This window comes from Hemicordylus capensis, chromosome 1, assembly GCF_027244095.1.
Source record: "Hemicordylus capensis ecotype Gifberg chromosome 1, rHemCap1.1.pri, whole genome shotgun sequence".
NCBI lineage: Eukaryota > Metazoa > Chordata > Lepidosauria > Squamata > Cordylidae > Hemicordylus > Hemicordylus capensis.
In genome coordinates, this window is record NC_069657.1 from 35664687 (window position 1) to 35684484 (window position 19798).

Consider the following 19798-nt stretch of genomic DNA (forward strand, 5'->3'; position numbering starts at 1 on the left):
CTACCGCGTGGTCCCTGCGCAGGCGCAGAACCCATACTTATGGATGTCGGCGGATCTCTCCCAGATCATAAGCTACAGATGAGCAACCTGTTTTTTTTTCACTGAAGACTCGTTGCAACTTAGTTTGTTCTTCTAATCATAAGAACAGCCCTGCTGGATCAGGCCCAAAGCCCATCTAGTCCAGCATCCTGTTTCACACAGTGGCCCACTAGATGCCACTGGAAGCCTACAGCAGGAGTTGAGGGCATGTCCTCTCTCCTGCTGTTACTCCACTGCAGCTGGTACTCAGAGGCATGTGGATGGATGGTATGTATTTTTCTGTTTTGTGCCTGTGTTCTAAAGATGGCCTTCAAAACTTTCTACTGATAGTATTTTTATACTTGTATGCCTGTAACTGCAAGCCATCTAATGGCACAGTGGGGAAATGACTTGACTAGCAAGCCAGAGGTTGCCAGTTCGAATCCCCACTGGTATGTTTCCCAGACATTGTAGTTGCAGACTATGGGAAACACCTATATCAGGCCGCAGCAATATAGGAAGATGCTGAAAGACATCATCTCATACTGCATGGGAGATGGCAATTGTAAACCCCTTTTGTATTCTACCAAAGACAACCACAGGATTCTGTGGTCACCAGGAGTCGACATCGACTCGATGACACACTTTACTTTATGCCTGTAACTAAAGTATTTATAAAATTGTATTTCTTATGTTGATATGACTCAATCTGATTATTGCTTGTGCTGTTTCTCAGATGCTTAATTGCATCCTGTTGGTAAATGTACTTTTAACATATGATAAAGATCCCCCAGTACATTCCTCATGGATAGAGCTGTAGCTCAGTTAAAGAAACACATGCTTTCCATGCAGAAGGTTCCAGATTCAATCCCTGGCATCTCCAGGTAGAGACTGATGGAAAAGACCCCTATTTGAAACACTGGAGAGCTACTGCCAGTCAGGTAGACGACAACACTAAACTAGATGGACCAATGGTCTGACTCCATATAAGGGCAGCTTACTGTGTTCTTATGTATGTATCACCAGATGTAGGCTTATGGCACTGAGATGGCACTACACTGTACATGGAGTTATGTTGTAGATGTAGTAGATGTATAATGAAAAATTATTGGACAGTAATTCTCAAATGAATTGAGGTATTGTTGAAAGTAATAGTATAATAGTATTTGTTGGATATCCTTATCTATAGTTCTACATAAATCTTATTTCTTATGCCTTTCACAAAATTAAAATTTTGGTCTACTTCACACTAATGGGTACATAAGGACACGGGAACTATGACTTCTAAAGCACCATGTTGTTGGCAGGGGGATGGGTGGGCGGGCAGGTTTAACCACAAAGCCATTTCAAATGTTACTGTTCCAATGGGTATACAGAGTAGGTCTGTAATATGACTGACTAAAATGTGATCCATGAACCAGTCATTACATTACAGAATTTTTTTTGTGTTTGCAAAAGTTGGCTCAGTATAATTATCAATTATTAAGTGTCCATTTTCACATCATTTGTTTTATAGAATAATTAGTTTTCTCCTCTGTGTAGACCACTAGTGTTATCTGTATGATGGCAAATGATAGTTGTTGCTATTTTTGAAATAAATTAAAATCAGGACAATGTGTTAGATCCCAAGCTTCCTTGTGCAGTATTCCAGAGGACCACTCGACTCTGGAGCAAAGTGGTGGTGGTGGTGGTGGAGGTCTGCACTGGAGAGGAGGGGGCAATAAAGCCTCACTGTGGGAATGGAATTCCACTTGCACTTCTCTGATTCCAACCCATACCTTTTTAACAATATAGAAATTTCTTGTGTTTACATTTTGTTCTAATTGATGTGATTATTAATAATGGAGAGGAACTGTTCTCCAAGAGTTGTTACCCTGCTCAGTTAATACAAGAGCTGATAAAGTGCTAGATAACTGTTCGCTTTTCTTTTAATCTCATTTTTTTGTGATTGAAATCAGTTTGAATATTGGCTGTTCAGTGTTTGTTTATTTGTTTCATTTTCCAGAATGAGAGGGCATATTCCTTCTGTGGAACTATAGAATACATGGCTCCAGATATTGTCAAAGGAGGGGAGAAAGGGCATGACAAAGTATGTTTCGCCTTAGTTTCAATTTGTCAGTGAGTGATCATTTCTGATGAAAATAAAGCCTGCTCTGGAGTAAAATGATTTAGATGCTTCTAAGTGTCTTTCAGAATTAAATTAAATGTAAAATATTAGGAGTTTGCTGTTGTAATAGTAGTGGGAACAAAACACATACATAGAATAGTATATACCGTGTATAAAGATCTATTCACACACACAACTTACATAAAACGTACATAAATTGGACATATATAGATGGAACACACAATAACTGAAGAAATAAAGGTTTCTGTTTTAAACCCCAAATGGTGTTGCTAGAAGGCCCATTATGTCCACAACTCCTTATTACATGTAAATTCACAAGGTTCTTCCAGATCTATGCTCTTGCAAGTTCTTATTCAAATTGTTGCTCCTTGACCAGATATTGCTCTTTATTCTTGCAAGTTCTTATTCAAAGTTGTTGCTCCTTGTCCAAATATTACTCAACAGGTATCTTAGGTAATTTTTACCTGTTTCTTCCTGCTTGAGCAGGACTTCATCAGGGGAAGTGAGCTAAATCACAATAACACATGTATCATTTTAACATAAGTACCTTCAACAAGTTACTGTATTAACTCAAAGGGTTAGAATTTTTTTTGTTATTACTCACATTTATCTCTTCAAAAGTGACTCTGACTTGCCAGTGGTTTCAAATTGTGGATATTATTTTTGAGCATAGCTATTTTCATTTCAAAACCCAATTCTATTTGCAAATACAGGGCATAGCCATGTGGAACAAAATTGCCCCCAATTTAGTCAATTTATTCATGTCAAATTTGGAGGATACCATTATATTAAATCCCCTTTGAAATCCTTTTTTTTTTTTTTGGAAGAAATCTTCTTTTTCTAAAGGTATTTAGATGATATTTTTTTAATTTTTAAAAACTTGGACAATTTTTAGAGATTTGATGAGTGCTTGAACACCATACACCCCACCATCAAATTCACCAGTCAAGTACATTGCAAGACCATTCCATTTCTTGATACTAGGGTGAACATCAGTGAGTCTAATAGAATATATTTCATGTTGTATACCAAAGCTACTGACAGAAATGCTTTTTTACACTGTTCTTCTTTTCATCCTTTTCAATTAAAAAATTATTTACCCTACAGCCAATTTTTGCGGCTTAAAAGAAATTGTTCATATTCCAGGGGTTTTGAGTTAGCAGCTGATAAGTTGAGTTCTCAATTAGTGGGAAAAGGTTACCCCAAAAAGCTAGACGTAGGACACAGAGTAGAGATAGATTATCTTTACTTAGGGCAGTTCCATATATTAATTGGAAGCAATCTCGGATTATATGGTCGATGCAATACTCATCTCTAAATTATAGAATTAAAAATATCATCAGACGACATTGGAGATTAGTATCAGATTTACCAGGTTGTACTAACTCTCCGTTAGTAGCCTTTCGAAAAAGTCCCAGTTTAAAAGATTTTCTTGTTAGAGCGGATAGCCTACCTTGGAGGGAGGGCATGGAATCAAAAGGTTTTTTCAAATGTGGCCATTGCGTGCATGCCCTATGGCATTGCAAACCACAGAATATAGGGACAACAATACTGGCAAAAAATATAGGTTGGACTTTTTTGCAAATTGTTTCACAAAAAACATCATATACATAATACAGTGCCCAAGTTCCCTGAGATATGTGGGCATGTCGACCAGAACAGTCCAGTCTTGCATTTTGGAACATTGTTCCCGCATTAGGAATCAGAATTTGGAATGCCCTATGGTTGATCATTTCATGCAGGTAGGGCACTCCCCCAATTGACTTTGAATTTTTTGTCGTCTATAGGTATAAACAAAAAGAATTTCCCTATGTAAATATCAAAACTGTCCTCCTACAGAGGGAGGCATTTTTTATACATCAATTCTGGACTCTAGAGCCTTTTGGTTTAAATCAGGTTAACGACCTTTCTAGTTATCTATAGGTATTATGTGCTAATTTTCTGATCCTGGCGCCACTTTGAGATTTGGATGTGGATAGGGGTATAGCAGGGTGAGATCTAACATTGACAAAAAACTAATGGCTATCCCTTTGAAAAAATTACTATTTCTTCTGCTGGAGAATTGGAATATTCCATACTTTTGATAAGCTTTAATAGCCTCTATGTTTTGGTTCCATATCATATTTAGACATTCAGGAATTTAATCAGGATAAAAAGCCTAGGGCTTCTTTTGAAGTTTTGCATTGCAGTTTTTTCACACGTGCACGTAAATATAATTGGTCATTTAGACATGAGACTGGATAAGGAGCACATCCCTTGTGATTAAATGGGAGTGAAAACATCTGGCAGACACTGTAGGATATATTAAGCATCATTAGTATCATTTGAAGCTAGTACAACTTTGTATCCAGTAGGATTTCCAATTTGAAACCACTGGCAAGTGCAGAGTCACTTTTGAAGAGATAAATGTGAGTAATAAAAAAATTTCTAACCCTTTGAGTTAATACAGTAACGTGTTGAAGGTACTTATGTTAAAATGATACATGTGTTATTGTGATTTAGCTGACTTCTCCTGATGAAGTCCTGCTCAAGCAGGAAGAAACAGGTAAAAATTACCTAAGATACCTGTTGAGTAATATTTGGACAAGGAGCAACAATTTGAATAAGAACTTGCAAGAGCATAGATCTGGAAGAACCTTGTGAATTTACATGTAATAAGGAGTTGTGGACATAATGGGCCTTCTAGCAACACCATTTGGGGTTTAAAACAGAAACCTTTATTTCTTCAGTTATTGTGTGTTCCATCTATATATGTCCAATTTATGTACATTTTATATAAGTTGTGTGTGTGAACAGATCTTTATACACGGTATATACTATTCTATGTATATGTTTTGTTCCCTTGGTCCGTGTATGCTCTACTCTTTCATGTTGTAATAGTAGTGGCTGACATTCTAAACAGTATAACATTGGTGTTAGGAGCCACGGGGGTTGTTGCAGAATGTAAAAAGCAGTCTCGATGGTGTAGCACAACAGGGCAGCTGTGGAACAATTTAAAAATGCTTTCGGGCAGTCGTTCATAGACTTCTATTCTTATAATGGAAGATGTGCATACTCGGGAAGGTTGTGTAGCTGACTGGATGCTCACAGTTGCACAATTTATTGCACTCACAGTCTGTATGTACAAGCATTGTTCTTGCACAAGGACAGTGCATAGCTTTGTATAATTCCCTGAAATATATATGGACTAAGGAAGAGATTTCACAGCAGGAGACACACCAGAGTTAGTGCAAGTGCACATTGTTGTAGCAGCACAACACTATTCTGAAACACAAGCTCCCAACTTAATGGAACTAACTAGTGTAACATCCTTGCACTAGTGCAGCTTGTTTGCACCAATTCAGCATTAGTCTGGATGTCAGCTACTGAATCCTGATCCCTCAAGCATGTTTAAGTGATTGTAAGCATTCTATGTGACCTGACCCATCGCCTAAGGTACTTTTATTCTGTCTTGTACCTTTTCACCATCTGTAAACTTATCTGTTTTACAAATTCAACTATTATTATTTACATCCAAGTATTAAAAAAGCTGCCTAGTTAACTGTTCTTTGCTAGAATAATGGTATTAATGTCCTTTTCTAGACTTGTAATATACAATGGTTGCTTTATAGGCTGTTGATTGGTGGAGTCTAGGCGTTCTTATGTATGAATTATTAACTGGAGCATCACCTTTTACAGTTGATGGAGAAAGAAATTCACAAACTGAGATATCTAGGTAAGTTATGGAACTAGCTGCACTGCAAAATGTTGATAGTTTTTAGTTTTATCCTCCGAGGAAATGTTACTTGGTATGGTCCAAGTTTGTTTAAGAAAAAGATGTAGCAGACAGAGTACTACAGAGATTGCACTGAATCCCATATTGCAAGTAAGCTGTAGCACACAGAGCACAATTTTCTGGCTGTAATTTGTGCATTTGAATACTTTGACTATAGGTGCATGAAAGAAGGCCAGATACCTCAGCAGGGCGCTTTCCAGACTAGCTGCTGGAACAGCAGCAAAATGCTTCTATTCAGGCAAGTCACATTGAAAACGTAAACAGCAGGGGGAGCAGTCTCGCAGCAAATAACAACCCGAAAAACCAGCAACTTCCTTACGCCGGATATACGATGTCCTAGCTCTATATCACAGTGACTAAATGCGGGACAAGGCATTGGCATTGTGAACAGCACCCTGCTCTCTGTGTAGGGACTGTGGTGTCACAATTTAGAAATTGTGAAAGCACACTTCCAAGATCCAACGTGACCTCGTTGCAGGGTCTAATCTGGAAAGTGCCCTGGAGAGGTTCTTTCTCTTGTTGAGCAAGGTTTTGTCCTCTAGCAATAGAGAGAAGGGACTTGTTCCTGAGCTGATTCAGCAGAAAGCAAGAAAAAATACCATACAAAGAAAGCAAATAAATGTATGAGGTCATAGGTGTTGCTTTTAATCCCTTGTATGTTTGTAATTAACAGAGGTCATTCCTTGCTTGCTGTTAACTTGCTTTAAAGGCTTTTCTGTGTCTTTCTGTGATATGAAGGGACAAAATCAATGCAGTCCACCAGGCCTTTTGCAACATGAGTTTGAAGAGGGGAGATTTTCCTTCAGGTTCCTTTCAAAGACCTGGTTCGGAGAGAGCAGCAGCTTAGAACATCTGCACCTCTAGCCACCTGCCCCGCCGCCACCGTTTCCCCCATCGCCATTGTTTTCTCTCCCACCCATCCACCCAGCTTCTTCCTTCGCTGGCCCGCCGACCGCCATCACCGCCTTCTCCGGCTGCCGTTTTGCCCACCCGTGAGGCGTGCAGCCCTCCGCCATTTTGTCCTCTCGCTCATCCTGCTGCTGGCCACCCACCCACCATAGTTTTCTTTGGCCACCGCTACCGTCACCATTTTTCCCTCTCCCACCCGTCCCTTGGCTAGCCTATCTGGTAGCTCTCTGAGCTCTTGTGAGAGCTGCTACACATGGGATTAGCCATGGGTATGCCTTAGAGAGTTAAATATATAGATATTCAGAATTTATTTGGGGGGGGGGGAATTAAACCTTTACCCAGCATTTTCCAGTGTAGAAAATAGTGCATTTGGCTATTTTCAGTTGCAGGGTCATGTATGCATAATTTGGTATCTGTAGATCATTGGAAAGTATGACTTTATTTTGCACCAACCAATGAATACTTCAAAATATACAATAGATATGGAGTTTCCCATGGGGGCATGGGGAAGAAGCTATTTTACTTAATCTGTTATAACAACAATAAATCAAACAAGTTTATTGATCCTAAGGAGTCTTTCCCCATTTTGGATCGTGATGGAAGTCACTAGTTTTGCTATAAGCAGGAAGAGCCAGGTGTCATTCTTTGGTAGAGAATCCAATCCAGCAAAAAATAGAATGGCATCGTTTCATTGAAAGCAATGGAACTTCAGTTAATTATTTAACTGATTTCATGGTTTTAATGGGATTTAGTCCTGACTAATTTCAGGTGGATTCGAGCCTTAGTCTGTAATTTTTATTCAGAATAATGGGATTTCCATTTTTTAAAACACAAGTCCTTCATAGGAGAGATATTTATTTTTTTACAGTAAAAAATTGTGTGGCTTCTTTTGTTGTGACTTTTCTATTCATTCATACTAGCACACACACACACCCCTCACCAAATATGATGAACAGACCTGGTTGTGATTAACTTTTTTTTTTTCATTTAAGCAACAGTCAGGAACATTGCACAAGTTCATTTTTTCCTTTTTGAGCAGTATTTTGTCAGTGCTACAGGGAACGTAACCAAGCTGTTTCATAATAACTCGAAAGTTTTCTTGAGTGCTGTATTGGATCCTTTTAGAAATCAAGGCAACTGAATTCTCATTAAGATCCATCAGCCTTTGGATGTGTGAACATTCTGAATTACAACATTAGCAGCTGTTGAAACTGCCTGATGGTAAAATTCTAGGCTCAGTCCCTAGCATCACCAGTTCAAAGGATCTCAGGTAGCAAGACTTCTGCTTGAACCTTTACTCTTACTGGCAAAGGCTCTCCAGACAGTATTGTCTAAATGGACCAGTGAGCTGACTAGGTGTAAGGCAGTTTTTGCCATCTTTATGGCCACATTTCCATACACACTCCCATCATTTTGTAGGCATTTTATTTACTTTTATTGTTAAATATATATACCACCTTTCATTAAAACAATCCCAAGGCTGTTCACACAGAAATTTTTTTAAAAGTCAAGACATTTCACAAGCTTGTTCAGATTTGTTGAAGTAATTAATTGTCTTTTTTCCCCTTCAGGAGAATATTAAAAAGTGAACCTCCTTATCCTCAAGAAATGTCTGCTCTAGCTAAAGATATTATTCAGTGCCTTTTGATGAAAGATCCCAATAAAAGACTGGGCTGTGGTCCAAGTGGTGCTGATGAAATCAAACAACAGCCTTTCTTCCAGGTGACAAAAATAATATATTTTGCTCTCTGAAAAGTATGTCTTTATATGGCAATTGGGCATGAGAGACAGGGCCGTTTCTTTGGTACCACCAGAACTGTGGAATGCCTTCCCTGAATAGATCCTCCAGGGTCCTTCTTTTCCTGTATTTAAACAGGCTCTTAAGATTTACCTGTTTCAGCAGGACTTTGACTGTTAGATGCTGCTCTGATTAATTTGATTAACCAGTCTGTTTTAATGCTGTGATGAGCTTTTACTTCGTATATTTTAATAGGTGTTTTAATTGTCATTTTATTCTGCTAATGTTCCCTTTTAAAATTTGTTGTTAATATTTTGTGAAACACTTTTAATATAAATAGAGATAAATATGTTAAATTAAAACACATATATATCCTGATTCTGGAAAATACACTTCAGGAAAATTTACCAGTCACTTACATTTGTGTGTGCATGTGCATGTGAGTCTGTCTGTCTTTGTCTGTGTATCCAGATAATTATTTTGAACTACACATGAGTAGTTTTCATCAGTGGGATCACCCATACATTCACATAAGGGTTTATTTTAAATTGTGGTCTTGATACAATTCTAGTTGTTTTGACACTTAAGAAAGTAAAGATGTAAGTCATATAGAACTATGAAGAAATAAAACTGAAGTCCAGTAGGCAAGGAATTACAGTGATCTTGGTACACCTCAAGTTTGTACAATAAATAAGAGTATTTCCTTCAATTAGGGACCGAAACTTCCGTTGCTTCTTCTAAATTTTATACTCAACTGAGCAATTGCCCTGATGAATATATCTTAAAGAAATCCTTGTAATCAAACTTTTTTGAACAGGTTTCATTGACTATTACAAATAGAATACTGGAGCAACAACTCAGTGAGGCACTACCTTGGCGTGGTTGTGGGGCTTGCATGCTCTGAGGAAGGTGAGAGCTATGCCAGAGGTCCAACCATACTGGACAGGTCTCACCAAACGAAGAGTGCCTCTCCCATCAACAATACGGTGAGACGTAACTTTAATAAACCTATACCGGATCGGTTGTCGCCCGGGTCAACAAGGACCGCACCAGGTGCTGGAGTCCCTGGACATCTGGTGGCAAGTGGGCTACAGGACTCAGGATCTTCAGTTGAGCAACCAGGGCTGAAGACTGCAAGGTTACTGGAAGAAACGTTGCTTAACCGGAAAAAATATACGAAAAATGCCAACAAGGAAATAATGATCTGCTATTACAAGTCTAGTCCAACTAGAAGAGGTTATTTAAAAAGAATGTACCAAATTTGGAAAGAGAAGCATCCAGATACAGAAATAACAGAACAAAGGCTAGCAGACCAGAGAAGATTCATAATAAGAAATAAAGTATTCACAGAAGTTGAGCTGGAAGAATTGCAAAGAACAAAACAGGCTCAAGATATGGAAGAAGAATTAACACCAACTGAAGAAGTTGCTCAGGCGCAGGTGGAGGAGGTATTGGAAATAGAGGATGCCACTGTAGCTGAACTGTTTCAAAATCAAAACTAGGCAACCTCCCCTTTGCCTTCACCTCAAAAACCCGAATGTCATTTAACAGAAAAGCAACAAGAACTAAAGCAAAAAATAACTCAGCACATGAACCAAACAACCACCAGGGTTCGACTCTAAAAACAGTTGCCAAAAAACAACTTGCTCAGGCATTAAAAGATGTCAGTGCTGCACTTGCAGAAATAACAACCAATAATTTGCAAGAAACAAACCAACTAATGTACAGTGCAGCAACAATAACAACACAAGAGCTCGGATATAAGATCAGTGGACCTGTAAAAAAAGAAAGTAGTACATCACCTAAATGGAAGATTAGATTAGAAAATAAAATCTCCAGGCTTAGATCAGATGCTAGTAAATTGAAAGATATGAAAGACAAGAAGCTGAAGAATGAAAACACCAAACAGTATCTGATCCAAAAATACTACCTAGATTCAAGGAAAATTAGAGAAGTCCTGGAAATAATAAAACAGCAAATAACAGCAATGTCAAAGAAGATTAGCAGATATGAAGCCAGAATTACACAACACAGGCAGAATCTCCAATTCCAGTCGAATCAGAGACGTTTCTACCAAAGCACAGAAGGAGAAACTGCAAGAAACCTAGAAACACCAAATAAAAAAGAAACAATGCAATTCTGGGGAAAATTATGGGACAATCCAATAGATTATAATAAAAAGCAGGCTGGGTGAAAGAGGCTGAAAAATGTAACCAACAAATGCAAGATCTAATAATAACACCAGAATTAATAAATGAAAGAGCAAAGAAAATTAAAAATTGGACTGCACCAGGCAACGATGAACTGCATGGCTTTTGGCTTAAACACCTAACAAGCCTTCATAAACAGCTATCAGAACAGTTCAATCACATTTTGCAAGGAGGTGATATTGAACAATGGCTAACAACTGGGAAAACTCATCTCATCATGAAAGACCCAGCAAAAGGTGCAGTTCCAAGTAATGATAGACCAATAACCTGCCTGCCAACATATGTTCAAATTATTAACTGGAATAATAGCAGATAAAGTGTTGCAACACTTATTAACTAACAAACAGCTTCCAGTTGAACAGAAAGGAAATTGCTCGAACACCAGAGGCACAAAAGACCAGCTGCTGATTGACAAAATGATTTTAGAAAATTGCAAGAGAAGAAAAACCAATCTAAGTGTTGCATGGATTGACTACAAGAAAGCCTTCGACTCATTGCCTCACACATGGATACTAAAATGTTTAGAAACAACTGATGTCAGCAAAAACATTCAGATATTTATTTAAAAAGCAATGAGCATGTGGAATACACAGTTAACAATCAATGGCAAGACACTTGGACAGGTTAGCATTAGAAGAGGCATTTTCCAAGGGGACTCACTATCCCCTCTGTTGTTTGTAATTGCCATGACCCCACTTTCACAAATACTAAACAAAACAGGCCTCGGATACCAAACATCTAAAATATCAAGTAAAATCAACCATCCTCTGTACATGGACGATCTGAAGTTGTATGGAAAGTCCCAGTCAGAAATTGAATCACTGCTAAACACTGTCTGTATATTCAGTAGCAATATAGCAATGGAGTTTAGACTAGACAAGTGTGCTGCATTAATAATGAACAGAGGGAAAATAAGAAAAACAGAAGGAATAGAACTGCCCAATGGAAGCAAGATCAAGAACCTGGAAGAGAAAGAACATTACAAATACTTGGGCATTCTCCAGGCTGATAACATCGCACACACTGAAGTTAAAAGAAAAATTGGAAGTGAATACATCAGGAGAATTAGAAAAATCCTCAAGTCCAAACTCAAGGGTGGAAACACCATACAAGCCATAAACACCTGGGCTATACCTATTATCAGATACACTGCAGGAATAATAGAATGGACCCAGGCAGAGCTAGAGATGCTAGATTGTAAGACCAGGAAAATCATGACCATCAATCATGCTTTGCACCCCCGCAGTGATGTAGATAGGCTCTACCTCCCTCGCAGCTCAGATGGAAGAGGAATGCTGCAAGTCCATCAAACAGTAGAGGAGGAGAAAAGAGGCCTTGAAGAATATATCAAGGATAGTGAAGAAGATGCACTTCAAATGGTCAAGAACGAGAAACTATTCAACACCAATGAAACAAAGCAGGTCTACAAGAAAGAACAAGTCAAGAACCGAGCAGAAAAATGGAAAAATAAGCCCTTGCATGGTCAATATTTGCACAATATAAGTGGAAAATCAGACATCACCAAGACCTGGCAATGGCTTAAGAATGGCAACTTGAAGAAAGAAACAGAGGGTTTAATACTGGCTGCACAAGAACAGGCACTAAGAACAAATGCAATAAGAGCAAAAGTCAAAAAATCCACCACAAACAGCAAGTGCTGCCTTTGTAAAGAAGCAGATGAAACCATGGACCACCTGATCAGCTGTTGTAAAAAGATCTCACAGACTGACTACAAACAAAGGCATGACAAGGTAGCAGGGATGATACACTGGAACATCTGCAAAAAATATAAGCTACCTGTAGCCAAGAATTGGTGGGACCATAAAACTGAAAAAGTTGAAGAAAATGAAGATGTAAAAATATTATGGGACTTCCGACTACAAACAGACAAACATCTGCCACACAATACACCAGATATAACTGTAGACGAGAAGAAAGAAAAACAAGTCAAAATAATCGACATAGCAATACCAGGGGATAGCAGAATAGAAAAAAAAAAGAAATAGAAAAAATCACCAAATACAAAGATCTACAAATTGAAATTGAAAGGCTGTGGCAGAAGAAGACCCAAATAATCCCAGTGGTAATTGGCGCCCTGGTTGCAGTTCCAAAAGACCTTGAAGGGCACCTCAACACCATAGGGGCCACAGAAATCACCATCAGCCAATTACAAAAAGCAACTTTACTGGGAACAGCCTATATTCTGCATTGATATCTATAATAACAGCACCAACACTGATAATAAAATTCAGCCATCCCAGGTCCTTGGTGAAGGACTTGATGTCTGGATAAAACAAACCAGTCAATAACACCTGTCTGACTGTGTAAATAAATAATAATAATAACTAACTTAACCCGCACAATCAGGCTAGTACTTGATTGCTCCCCTTACCCCCTGCCACAGCCCCCTGCCCTCAGAGATCTCTCCACTCTCACTCCTGTTCCTGCTCCTTCTCCTCCTCCTCCTCCATCTCATTGCTTCTATTCCCCTCAACCCCTTACCCCTCTTGGTCGCTCCTCCATCCCATTTCTCCATTACCCTCACCCCGCTTGGTCACAGCTACTGCACTGCCGGCACCGATTGGCCAAGCCGCAGCTCCCTAACCCTAGAGACCTCCCCATCCTCACCTGAGCCCTGCTCCTGCATCTCCCTTCAGGAGCAGCAGCAGTTTACCAGGCCCTTCCTCATGCTACCACCAACTTGGCCGCTCGTTTCCCTCAGGACAGATAGGCCTGGGCCCATCCCTCACTTGTTTGCCTCCCTCTGCCAATGGCCTCAGTAGCCCTGAGGAGTAGCAGCAGTGGCAGTTGACTAGGCCTTTCCTCATGCCACCGCCGCCATGGCCACTTGTTTCCCTCAGGCCACTGACAGGCCCGGGTCTATCCCTCACCCTTCTTTTTCTCTCCTCTGCTTGCTCTTCCCCCCTCCCTCCCTCCCTCGCTCTCTCTCTTCCTTCCTGAGTTAACATATCTTGTTCATCTTGTTTCCTCATCTAATTCACACAGTGGCAGCCTCCTCCTGAAGGGGCTCTTTCCTCACTCACGACCCCTCTCTTCACAGTCCCCTTCCCACTATCCCTTTATATATAGATAGATTCTTCTCTCCTCTACAATCAAGCACATCTTCCAACCAGTAACAGTTGCATTCAAACTGATTGCCACGGATGTCCTTAGTCTTTTATATAGATAGATAGATAGATAGATAGATAATTCCTTCTTTCACTGTCTTCTAAACTTAATTTAATGTTTTATTTAGAAAATAAACTGGAAAGACTTGGCTGCCAAAAAAGTGCCAGCACCATTTAAACCAGTAATTCGTGATGAATTGGATGTTGGTAACTTTGCAGAGGAGTTCACAGACATGGACCCAACGTATTCTCCAGCAACTACTCCACAGGCTGCAGATAAGCTTTTCCAGGTAATTGCAATTTAATAATGGTGTTTGTAACTTGATGAGCGAGCATGGCTGCAAGGCAGTTAAAAATATAAAAATAAATAAAATATAAGCTATTAGAGATGGTGAGTGTAGTGAATGAAGATTGTGAGTATAGGAAGAGTCAATATCTTGATATAAATACAAACCAAAGCATGCTTAATGGGCTGAAAAATCTAAGCTTTTTGTCATGCCTTCATGGTTATGGATGGATTGGAATAGTCACACTTTAGAAATGTTTTGTATGACTGTTCACTGAACATGGATCTAGCACTTAAATATATGATGGGAGGAAAGGTGAAGAACCATTTGAGGCATATTCAGCTTAGCTGGCAGCTAATAAAGGCAAGTAGAGATTTCAGCATAAGTATTATTATAAACCTGTGAGCCATCAACACAGAATGGTTATTCTTTTGAAAGTGTATAAACGGCATAAGGTAGAGGATGAAGTTTGATAGAAATTTGAGGATGATTTTTAAGATAGTTGCTGACAATCAAAAACTATAAGCAAGGAGGTTACATAGCTGCACGGATGTTCAAAGCTGCATTCTTTCAAAACTGAATTCCTTGCATTTTTGTACTTGTGCAAGCATTGTGCTTGCATAGTAAGGATACTGGAAGGGGGCTGAAATCAAGACTAGTGTTGAACTATCACAATGCACACACTTAAAAAGTCTGTGGAGCTGCACAAAATTGTGCTCTTATTTTGGTAATGAAAGTCTTCTCATTCTTTTGTTTTGTAAACCACTTTGTGGACTTTTGTTGAAAAGCAGTATAGAGAAACCTCAGTTTCATAGACCCCAATCTTCTGGATTTAATGGACAGTGTGATGCACTCCGGAATGCAGATAAAATAGACAGCCAATGGGATGTCAACAGCTGGCACAGACCTGTGCAGCAGTTGATAGGAGAAACAGCTTTTGCGTATTTATTCCCCTGATCTGTAGCATTACATATGTTGGGGACATTACTCTCGATCCAAATCAACTATGGAGCCTCCAGACCTGCCTGTTCACCCAGCTGCAAACATCCAAGGATGCTCCGCATACAGGCCAGTCACATCCACACCTAACAGTACCTCTCCCTCTCTTCACAGCTGCTGTATTGAAGTGTGTTGCAGCTGAGTGCCTGCCTCATGCGCTCACCATCACTGTCATGCAGGGTGAGCTTGTCCCCCACTTCTGGTGGGGTCCCCATCATCTCCATGCTTTTCAGCTTGAGTCAGGCACCTCCGCACCTCGCAGCAGTGCCTCTCCCTTCCAGTTTGCATCACTTTCTGTGACCTAGCCAGTCAGCCCGTCAGAGGAAGGAGAACTTTTCACCTTGATCGTAAGGTGCTAAAATGTAAGATTGAAGCAAAAAAATTGCCACTCCCTGTGATGGGCTGTCTGGCTGTGGTGGACCCAGGTGTGCTTCAGTGGCCATGGAAAGGGGAAACAGGAAGGGGAGGCACTGCTAGGCACAGACATGTCTGGCCCATGTGTGCTGAGGCAACAATGTTACCTGTGCCCCCTCTCTGTCTGCCCCCAAAGAGAAAAATGAAGGGAGGTGGTGCACCTTTGCTTCAGTTAATCAACAGAGCAGCCTTGGACCTTTAAAACTGGGTGAACTGAACTGATAGATCTCTGACGTGATACATGTTCCCTCACAACTGGGTCTTCTGCACCTGAGCAGTAGCTCCACGAAGGAATCTCTAGCTCTGATAGGCGCTCTCTGGCATTCTGAGGTGTGAGGGAGTGCCCGTTCAAGTAGGCAGAAGAGCACCTTCCCTTTCAGTTCCTTCTTGTCCACTGTGCTTGCTACAATGTAAAGGTTCTTGCTCCTTTTCCCTTGCTTGTTCCTGTGAAGAAAAATCATCTCTATTTTACTTTTGGCTTGACTGATTGTTTTTGATTATTCTCTCAGATCCTCCTTCTGGTTAGTTGTATTTTTTTTCCTGTTTTTGTCTTGGACCAGCCCTTGACTACCCTCTCAGAGTTCCCCTCTAATTAAAGACTGGTGCCCTCCCATTTGACTCCAGACTGCTTTAAGACTACCCATTTGTCTCTTCTCTTAAATTTATTTATTTATTAGAGACATTTAATATGCCGCCCACTCCGAAGACTCTGGGCAGTGCACAATAACAAGCAAACAGGCAACATTAAAAATTACATTCTAAATTAAAAACTAAAGTAACTACCAAAGAACAGGGGAAAAAATCACAGGGCAAAAGCCTGGTGAAAAAGAAAAGTTTTCAATAGCAATCAGTAAGGAAGGGGCTAAATTTGGTGACTGTGGTGAAATTCTGGATCTGGATCAAGATAAGTCAACAGCCATAAGAATGGGTTCTGCACCTGCGCAGGAAACTCGCGGTAGCCATGCCTCAGCTTGCCGAGGCGTCCAAGCTCCGCCCACACGCAGAGCATGCTATTTAAGAGCGGGCTGGACGCAATGTCCCTCAGTTCTTTTCTGACCACCTTAGCATCTGGACCTCAGTCTGTCGCCTCTCTTGTTGGAATAAGTCCCTCGTGAGTTCTGCTTGTATTTGTTCTAAAAAAAAACCCTGGACTGATTATTTCATTTGACCCATTTCTGGCTTCCAACATACTCTCCTTCTTCTTGACCTGTATCAGCTGATCAATTCTGACTGGCCTTTTTGGCCTGGAACTGACCCGACTACTCTTTGAAAAATGACTGAGGAGAAAAACACGTTTAAGACGTGTGAGGGCTTTAATGCCAAACTCCCCTCTAAAGATCTTCATGTCTTGTGCCTAATTTGTTTGGGAGACGAACATAATGTCTCCTCATGCAAAATCTACCTATCGTTTGCCAAACAAATGAGGAAAAATCGGGCACCGCCTCAGAACAGCGATTTATGATGAGGTGTTAAGCCCATCAACGACAGGCACACCCCGCCCTTTGGCATCGACATTGACGTCTTCAATACCACCAAGAAAGACGACCTCTGTTTCAGGTCTTGCCCCGGCATCGATGACCAACCGTGCCCCGCATAAGTAAGACCCCAGCGTGACTTCGAGACCATCAACATTGGCATCGACATTTAAAGCATCACCGTCGACTTCGACATCGAAACATCCACACTGAGCATTGAAAGCTGTGCATTGTATCTCCTCTTCTGCTGATAGTGACTACGACCAAGACGAGTCCTCGAGGCCGAAGAAGCATTTGGCTTCTCCTGCCCCCTCAACATCGGGGGAGGTCAATGCCTAATTGACCTGACAAGGGACTGTACTCCCTCCTCGATGGCTATACAGGAATCTACGACGTCGACTCTCGGTACCTACGTTCGTTCTGAGGAACCAATATTGACGGATCTTTCGGTTTCGACACCATTTGTCCTCAAGCGCCTTCAGCACCGACAGTGCGTTCTTTGTCTCTAGTGTTGACACTGATTGCATCTTCACCCCTAACACCGAAGACGATCTGGCCGATGTCCTCCACCTTACATACTCCATTGGTTTCAGAGTCGAGACTGGTAACTCCACGACATCGCTCCCCACTTCCAACTTTTGACGTCGAGCTTGACAGCAAGGAAGCCAAAGTTGGTCTACAGGAAATTACCACGCAGTCGCTCCTGTCTCTGCTAGATTCTTCTACGAGCACTCCTTTGACGTCGACTTTTAATGGGTTCCCATCGGAGCTGAATCCTCCAGCACAGCCTTGCTCAACTCTTTCCACAGCGCAGCTCCACACTCCTTGGCACACCTGCGGTTATGCTCATTCTGAGCCAGTACATGTCCCAGGTTCCGGACCAGCAGTTTCTATTCCTCCGCCCGTTGAGATCCTGGCCCGCCCTTGGAGACCTGCAACGCCTCTGCCTTCAGCTCTACGATTGACGCCACTCCCTACAGATATCCAGCCAGTTCGTGTGCCCACCTATGTCTCAGCAGGAACACAAACTAGCCATCCATGCGTAGCACACCAGGCTGCACAAACTAAGCCTCCACTAATGCGCTCTGTGTCTACGCAAACTCTGTGCCTTCCTCCTTCTCTGGTGACCGCAGTAGAAACCCAAACTATGGCTCCGTCTTCACCAAAAAGCTCCCCATCAGAACATCACGGTTCCTCAGATTTTGAGTCTGATCTGGAGGAAGATAACAATCTTGTAGAACCACCAACAGATGTGGCCCCGACTGTTTATGTCTCTCCAAATGATGAGTTTAAGGCCTATCACAGGCACATTCGGACCATGGCTGAAGCGCTGGGCCTAGACCTCCGTTCGGAATTGGCCACTATAGATGATCCAGTGTACAATTTCATGATTAAATCACAGTCAACCGCGCCAGTGGCACTTCCAATGCTCCCTGTTATTACACGCGCAGCAAAATGTCTTCGGAGGTGCTCCACACCTCCACCCCTACATCCAAGAAACTGGGAAGCCTCTATCGCATCATGGAGAAAGATAACACTTACCTCCTGAAGCATCCAGCACCCAACTCATTGGTAATTGACTGCGCTACCAGTGCCAAGTCCGGAAGACATTCCACTGTCCTGCCTGAAAACGAGGAGTGGAAGTTGGACATGCTTGGGAGAAAATTCTATTTGACTGCGTGCTTGTCCATTAAGGTGGCCAATTACGCAGCTTGTACTGGTAAGTAAACTCACTGCCTCTGGGACAATCTGTTGCCAGACCTTGATACCTTGTCCCCCGAGGAATTCAATGTGAAATTCCAGAAAACATTGGAAATGTCTGGAGATCTTACGAGATGTCAGCTAAGCATAGCAAAACATCTGGTGGAGAGCGAATCTAGGACACTGGCCGCTGCCATTAAACTCCGAAGACACGCGTGGTTGAGATCCACTTCCTTACAGAATGACATGAGGGACAAAATAGAGGGCCTCACCTTTGATGGCTTGGGTCTATCCAGTGAATCGACAGACTCCACAATGGAGCAGCTTACGAAGTCGAAATTTACGGCAAAGATCTTTACCACACAACCTTTTACCTCGACCTACACCGCCAGGTATTGCCCTTCCTAGAAACAGTGGATTCCGTTCGCAACCAGGAATGCAAAGACTATAAGAAAAATTACCCACCGTACCAAAGACGCTCCTACCACAGCAAGTTTAAGTCCACCCAGTCTCAGCACCCTAAAGCGTCAGAGTCCCAGAAGCGTCTTTGAAACTCAGGTTCGCCCACTATCTCCTCTCCATTCCCCATTCCTGCCTACGGGGGCCTATTTTCTACGTCTGACAGATTGTATCATTCCTCCGTCTCTGGCACAGCATTCCATCAAGCTGTCCCGCCATGCCCCCGCATGGCACCGTATAAGATCGGACCGTTGGGTTCTAAAGATCGTATCTTCGGGATATGCCATCTAATTCAGGACGGTCCCTTGCTTTACGGGAATGAAATACACTCCCTCCTCATCAACACTCCTAGCGGAGGTGGAAGATCTGTTGGAAAAGGGGGCAATAGCCCCGGTACAGTGTGTGGCCAGGTGAGAGGGGTTCTATTCCCACTACTTTCAAGTTCCAAAGTGGGATGGGGGCTTCCGCCCCATCATGGGCCAGCTGAACAAGTTTATTCGCGTCAAAAAGTTCAGAATGATGGCGTTGCAACAAATACTACCTCTCCTTCAAGGGGA

General features: G+C 41.4%; 1 protein-coding gene across 11 annotated transcripts in view; it reads left to right on the top strand.

Moving 5' to 3' along the window:
- The window catches only part of RPS6KA5 (ribosomal protein S6 kinase A5), a 131378-nt gene that overhangs the window by 44585 nt on the left and 66995 nt on the right, over nucleotides 1–19798 (top strand). For all 11 annotated transcript variants that reach the window (XR_008311211.1, XR_008311212.1, XR_008311214.1 and 8 more), the window contains exons 6-9: nucleotides 2024–2107; nucleotides 5758–5861; nucleotides 8402–8552; nucleotides 14035–14196. Coding sequence is in view for 7 of the 11 variants with exons in the window: in XM_053270555.1 (XP_053126530.1) it covers nucleotides 2024–2107; nucleotides 5758–5861; nucleotides 8402–8552; nucleotides 14035–14196 (501 nt within the window). In the remaining 4 variants the exon portion in view is untranslated. The remainder of the gene's footprint in view (nucleotides 1–2023; nucleotides 2108–5757; nucleotides 5862–8401; nucleotides 8553–14034; nucleotides 14197–19798) is intronic.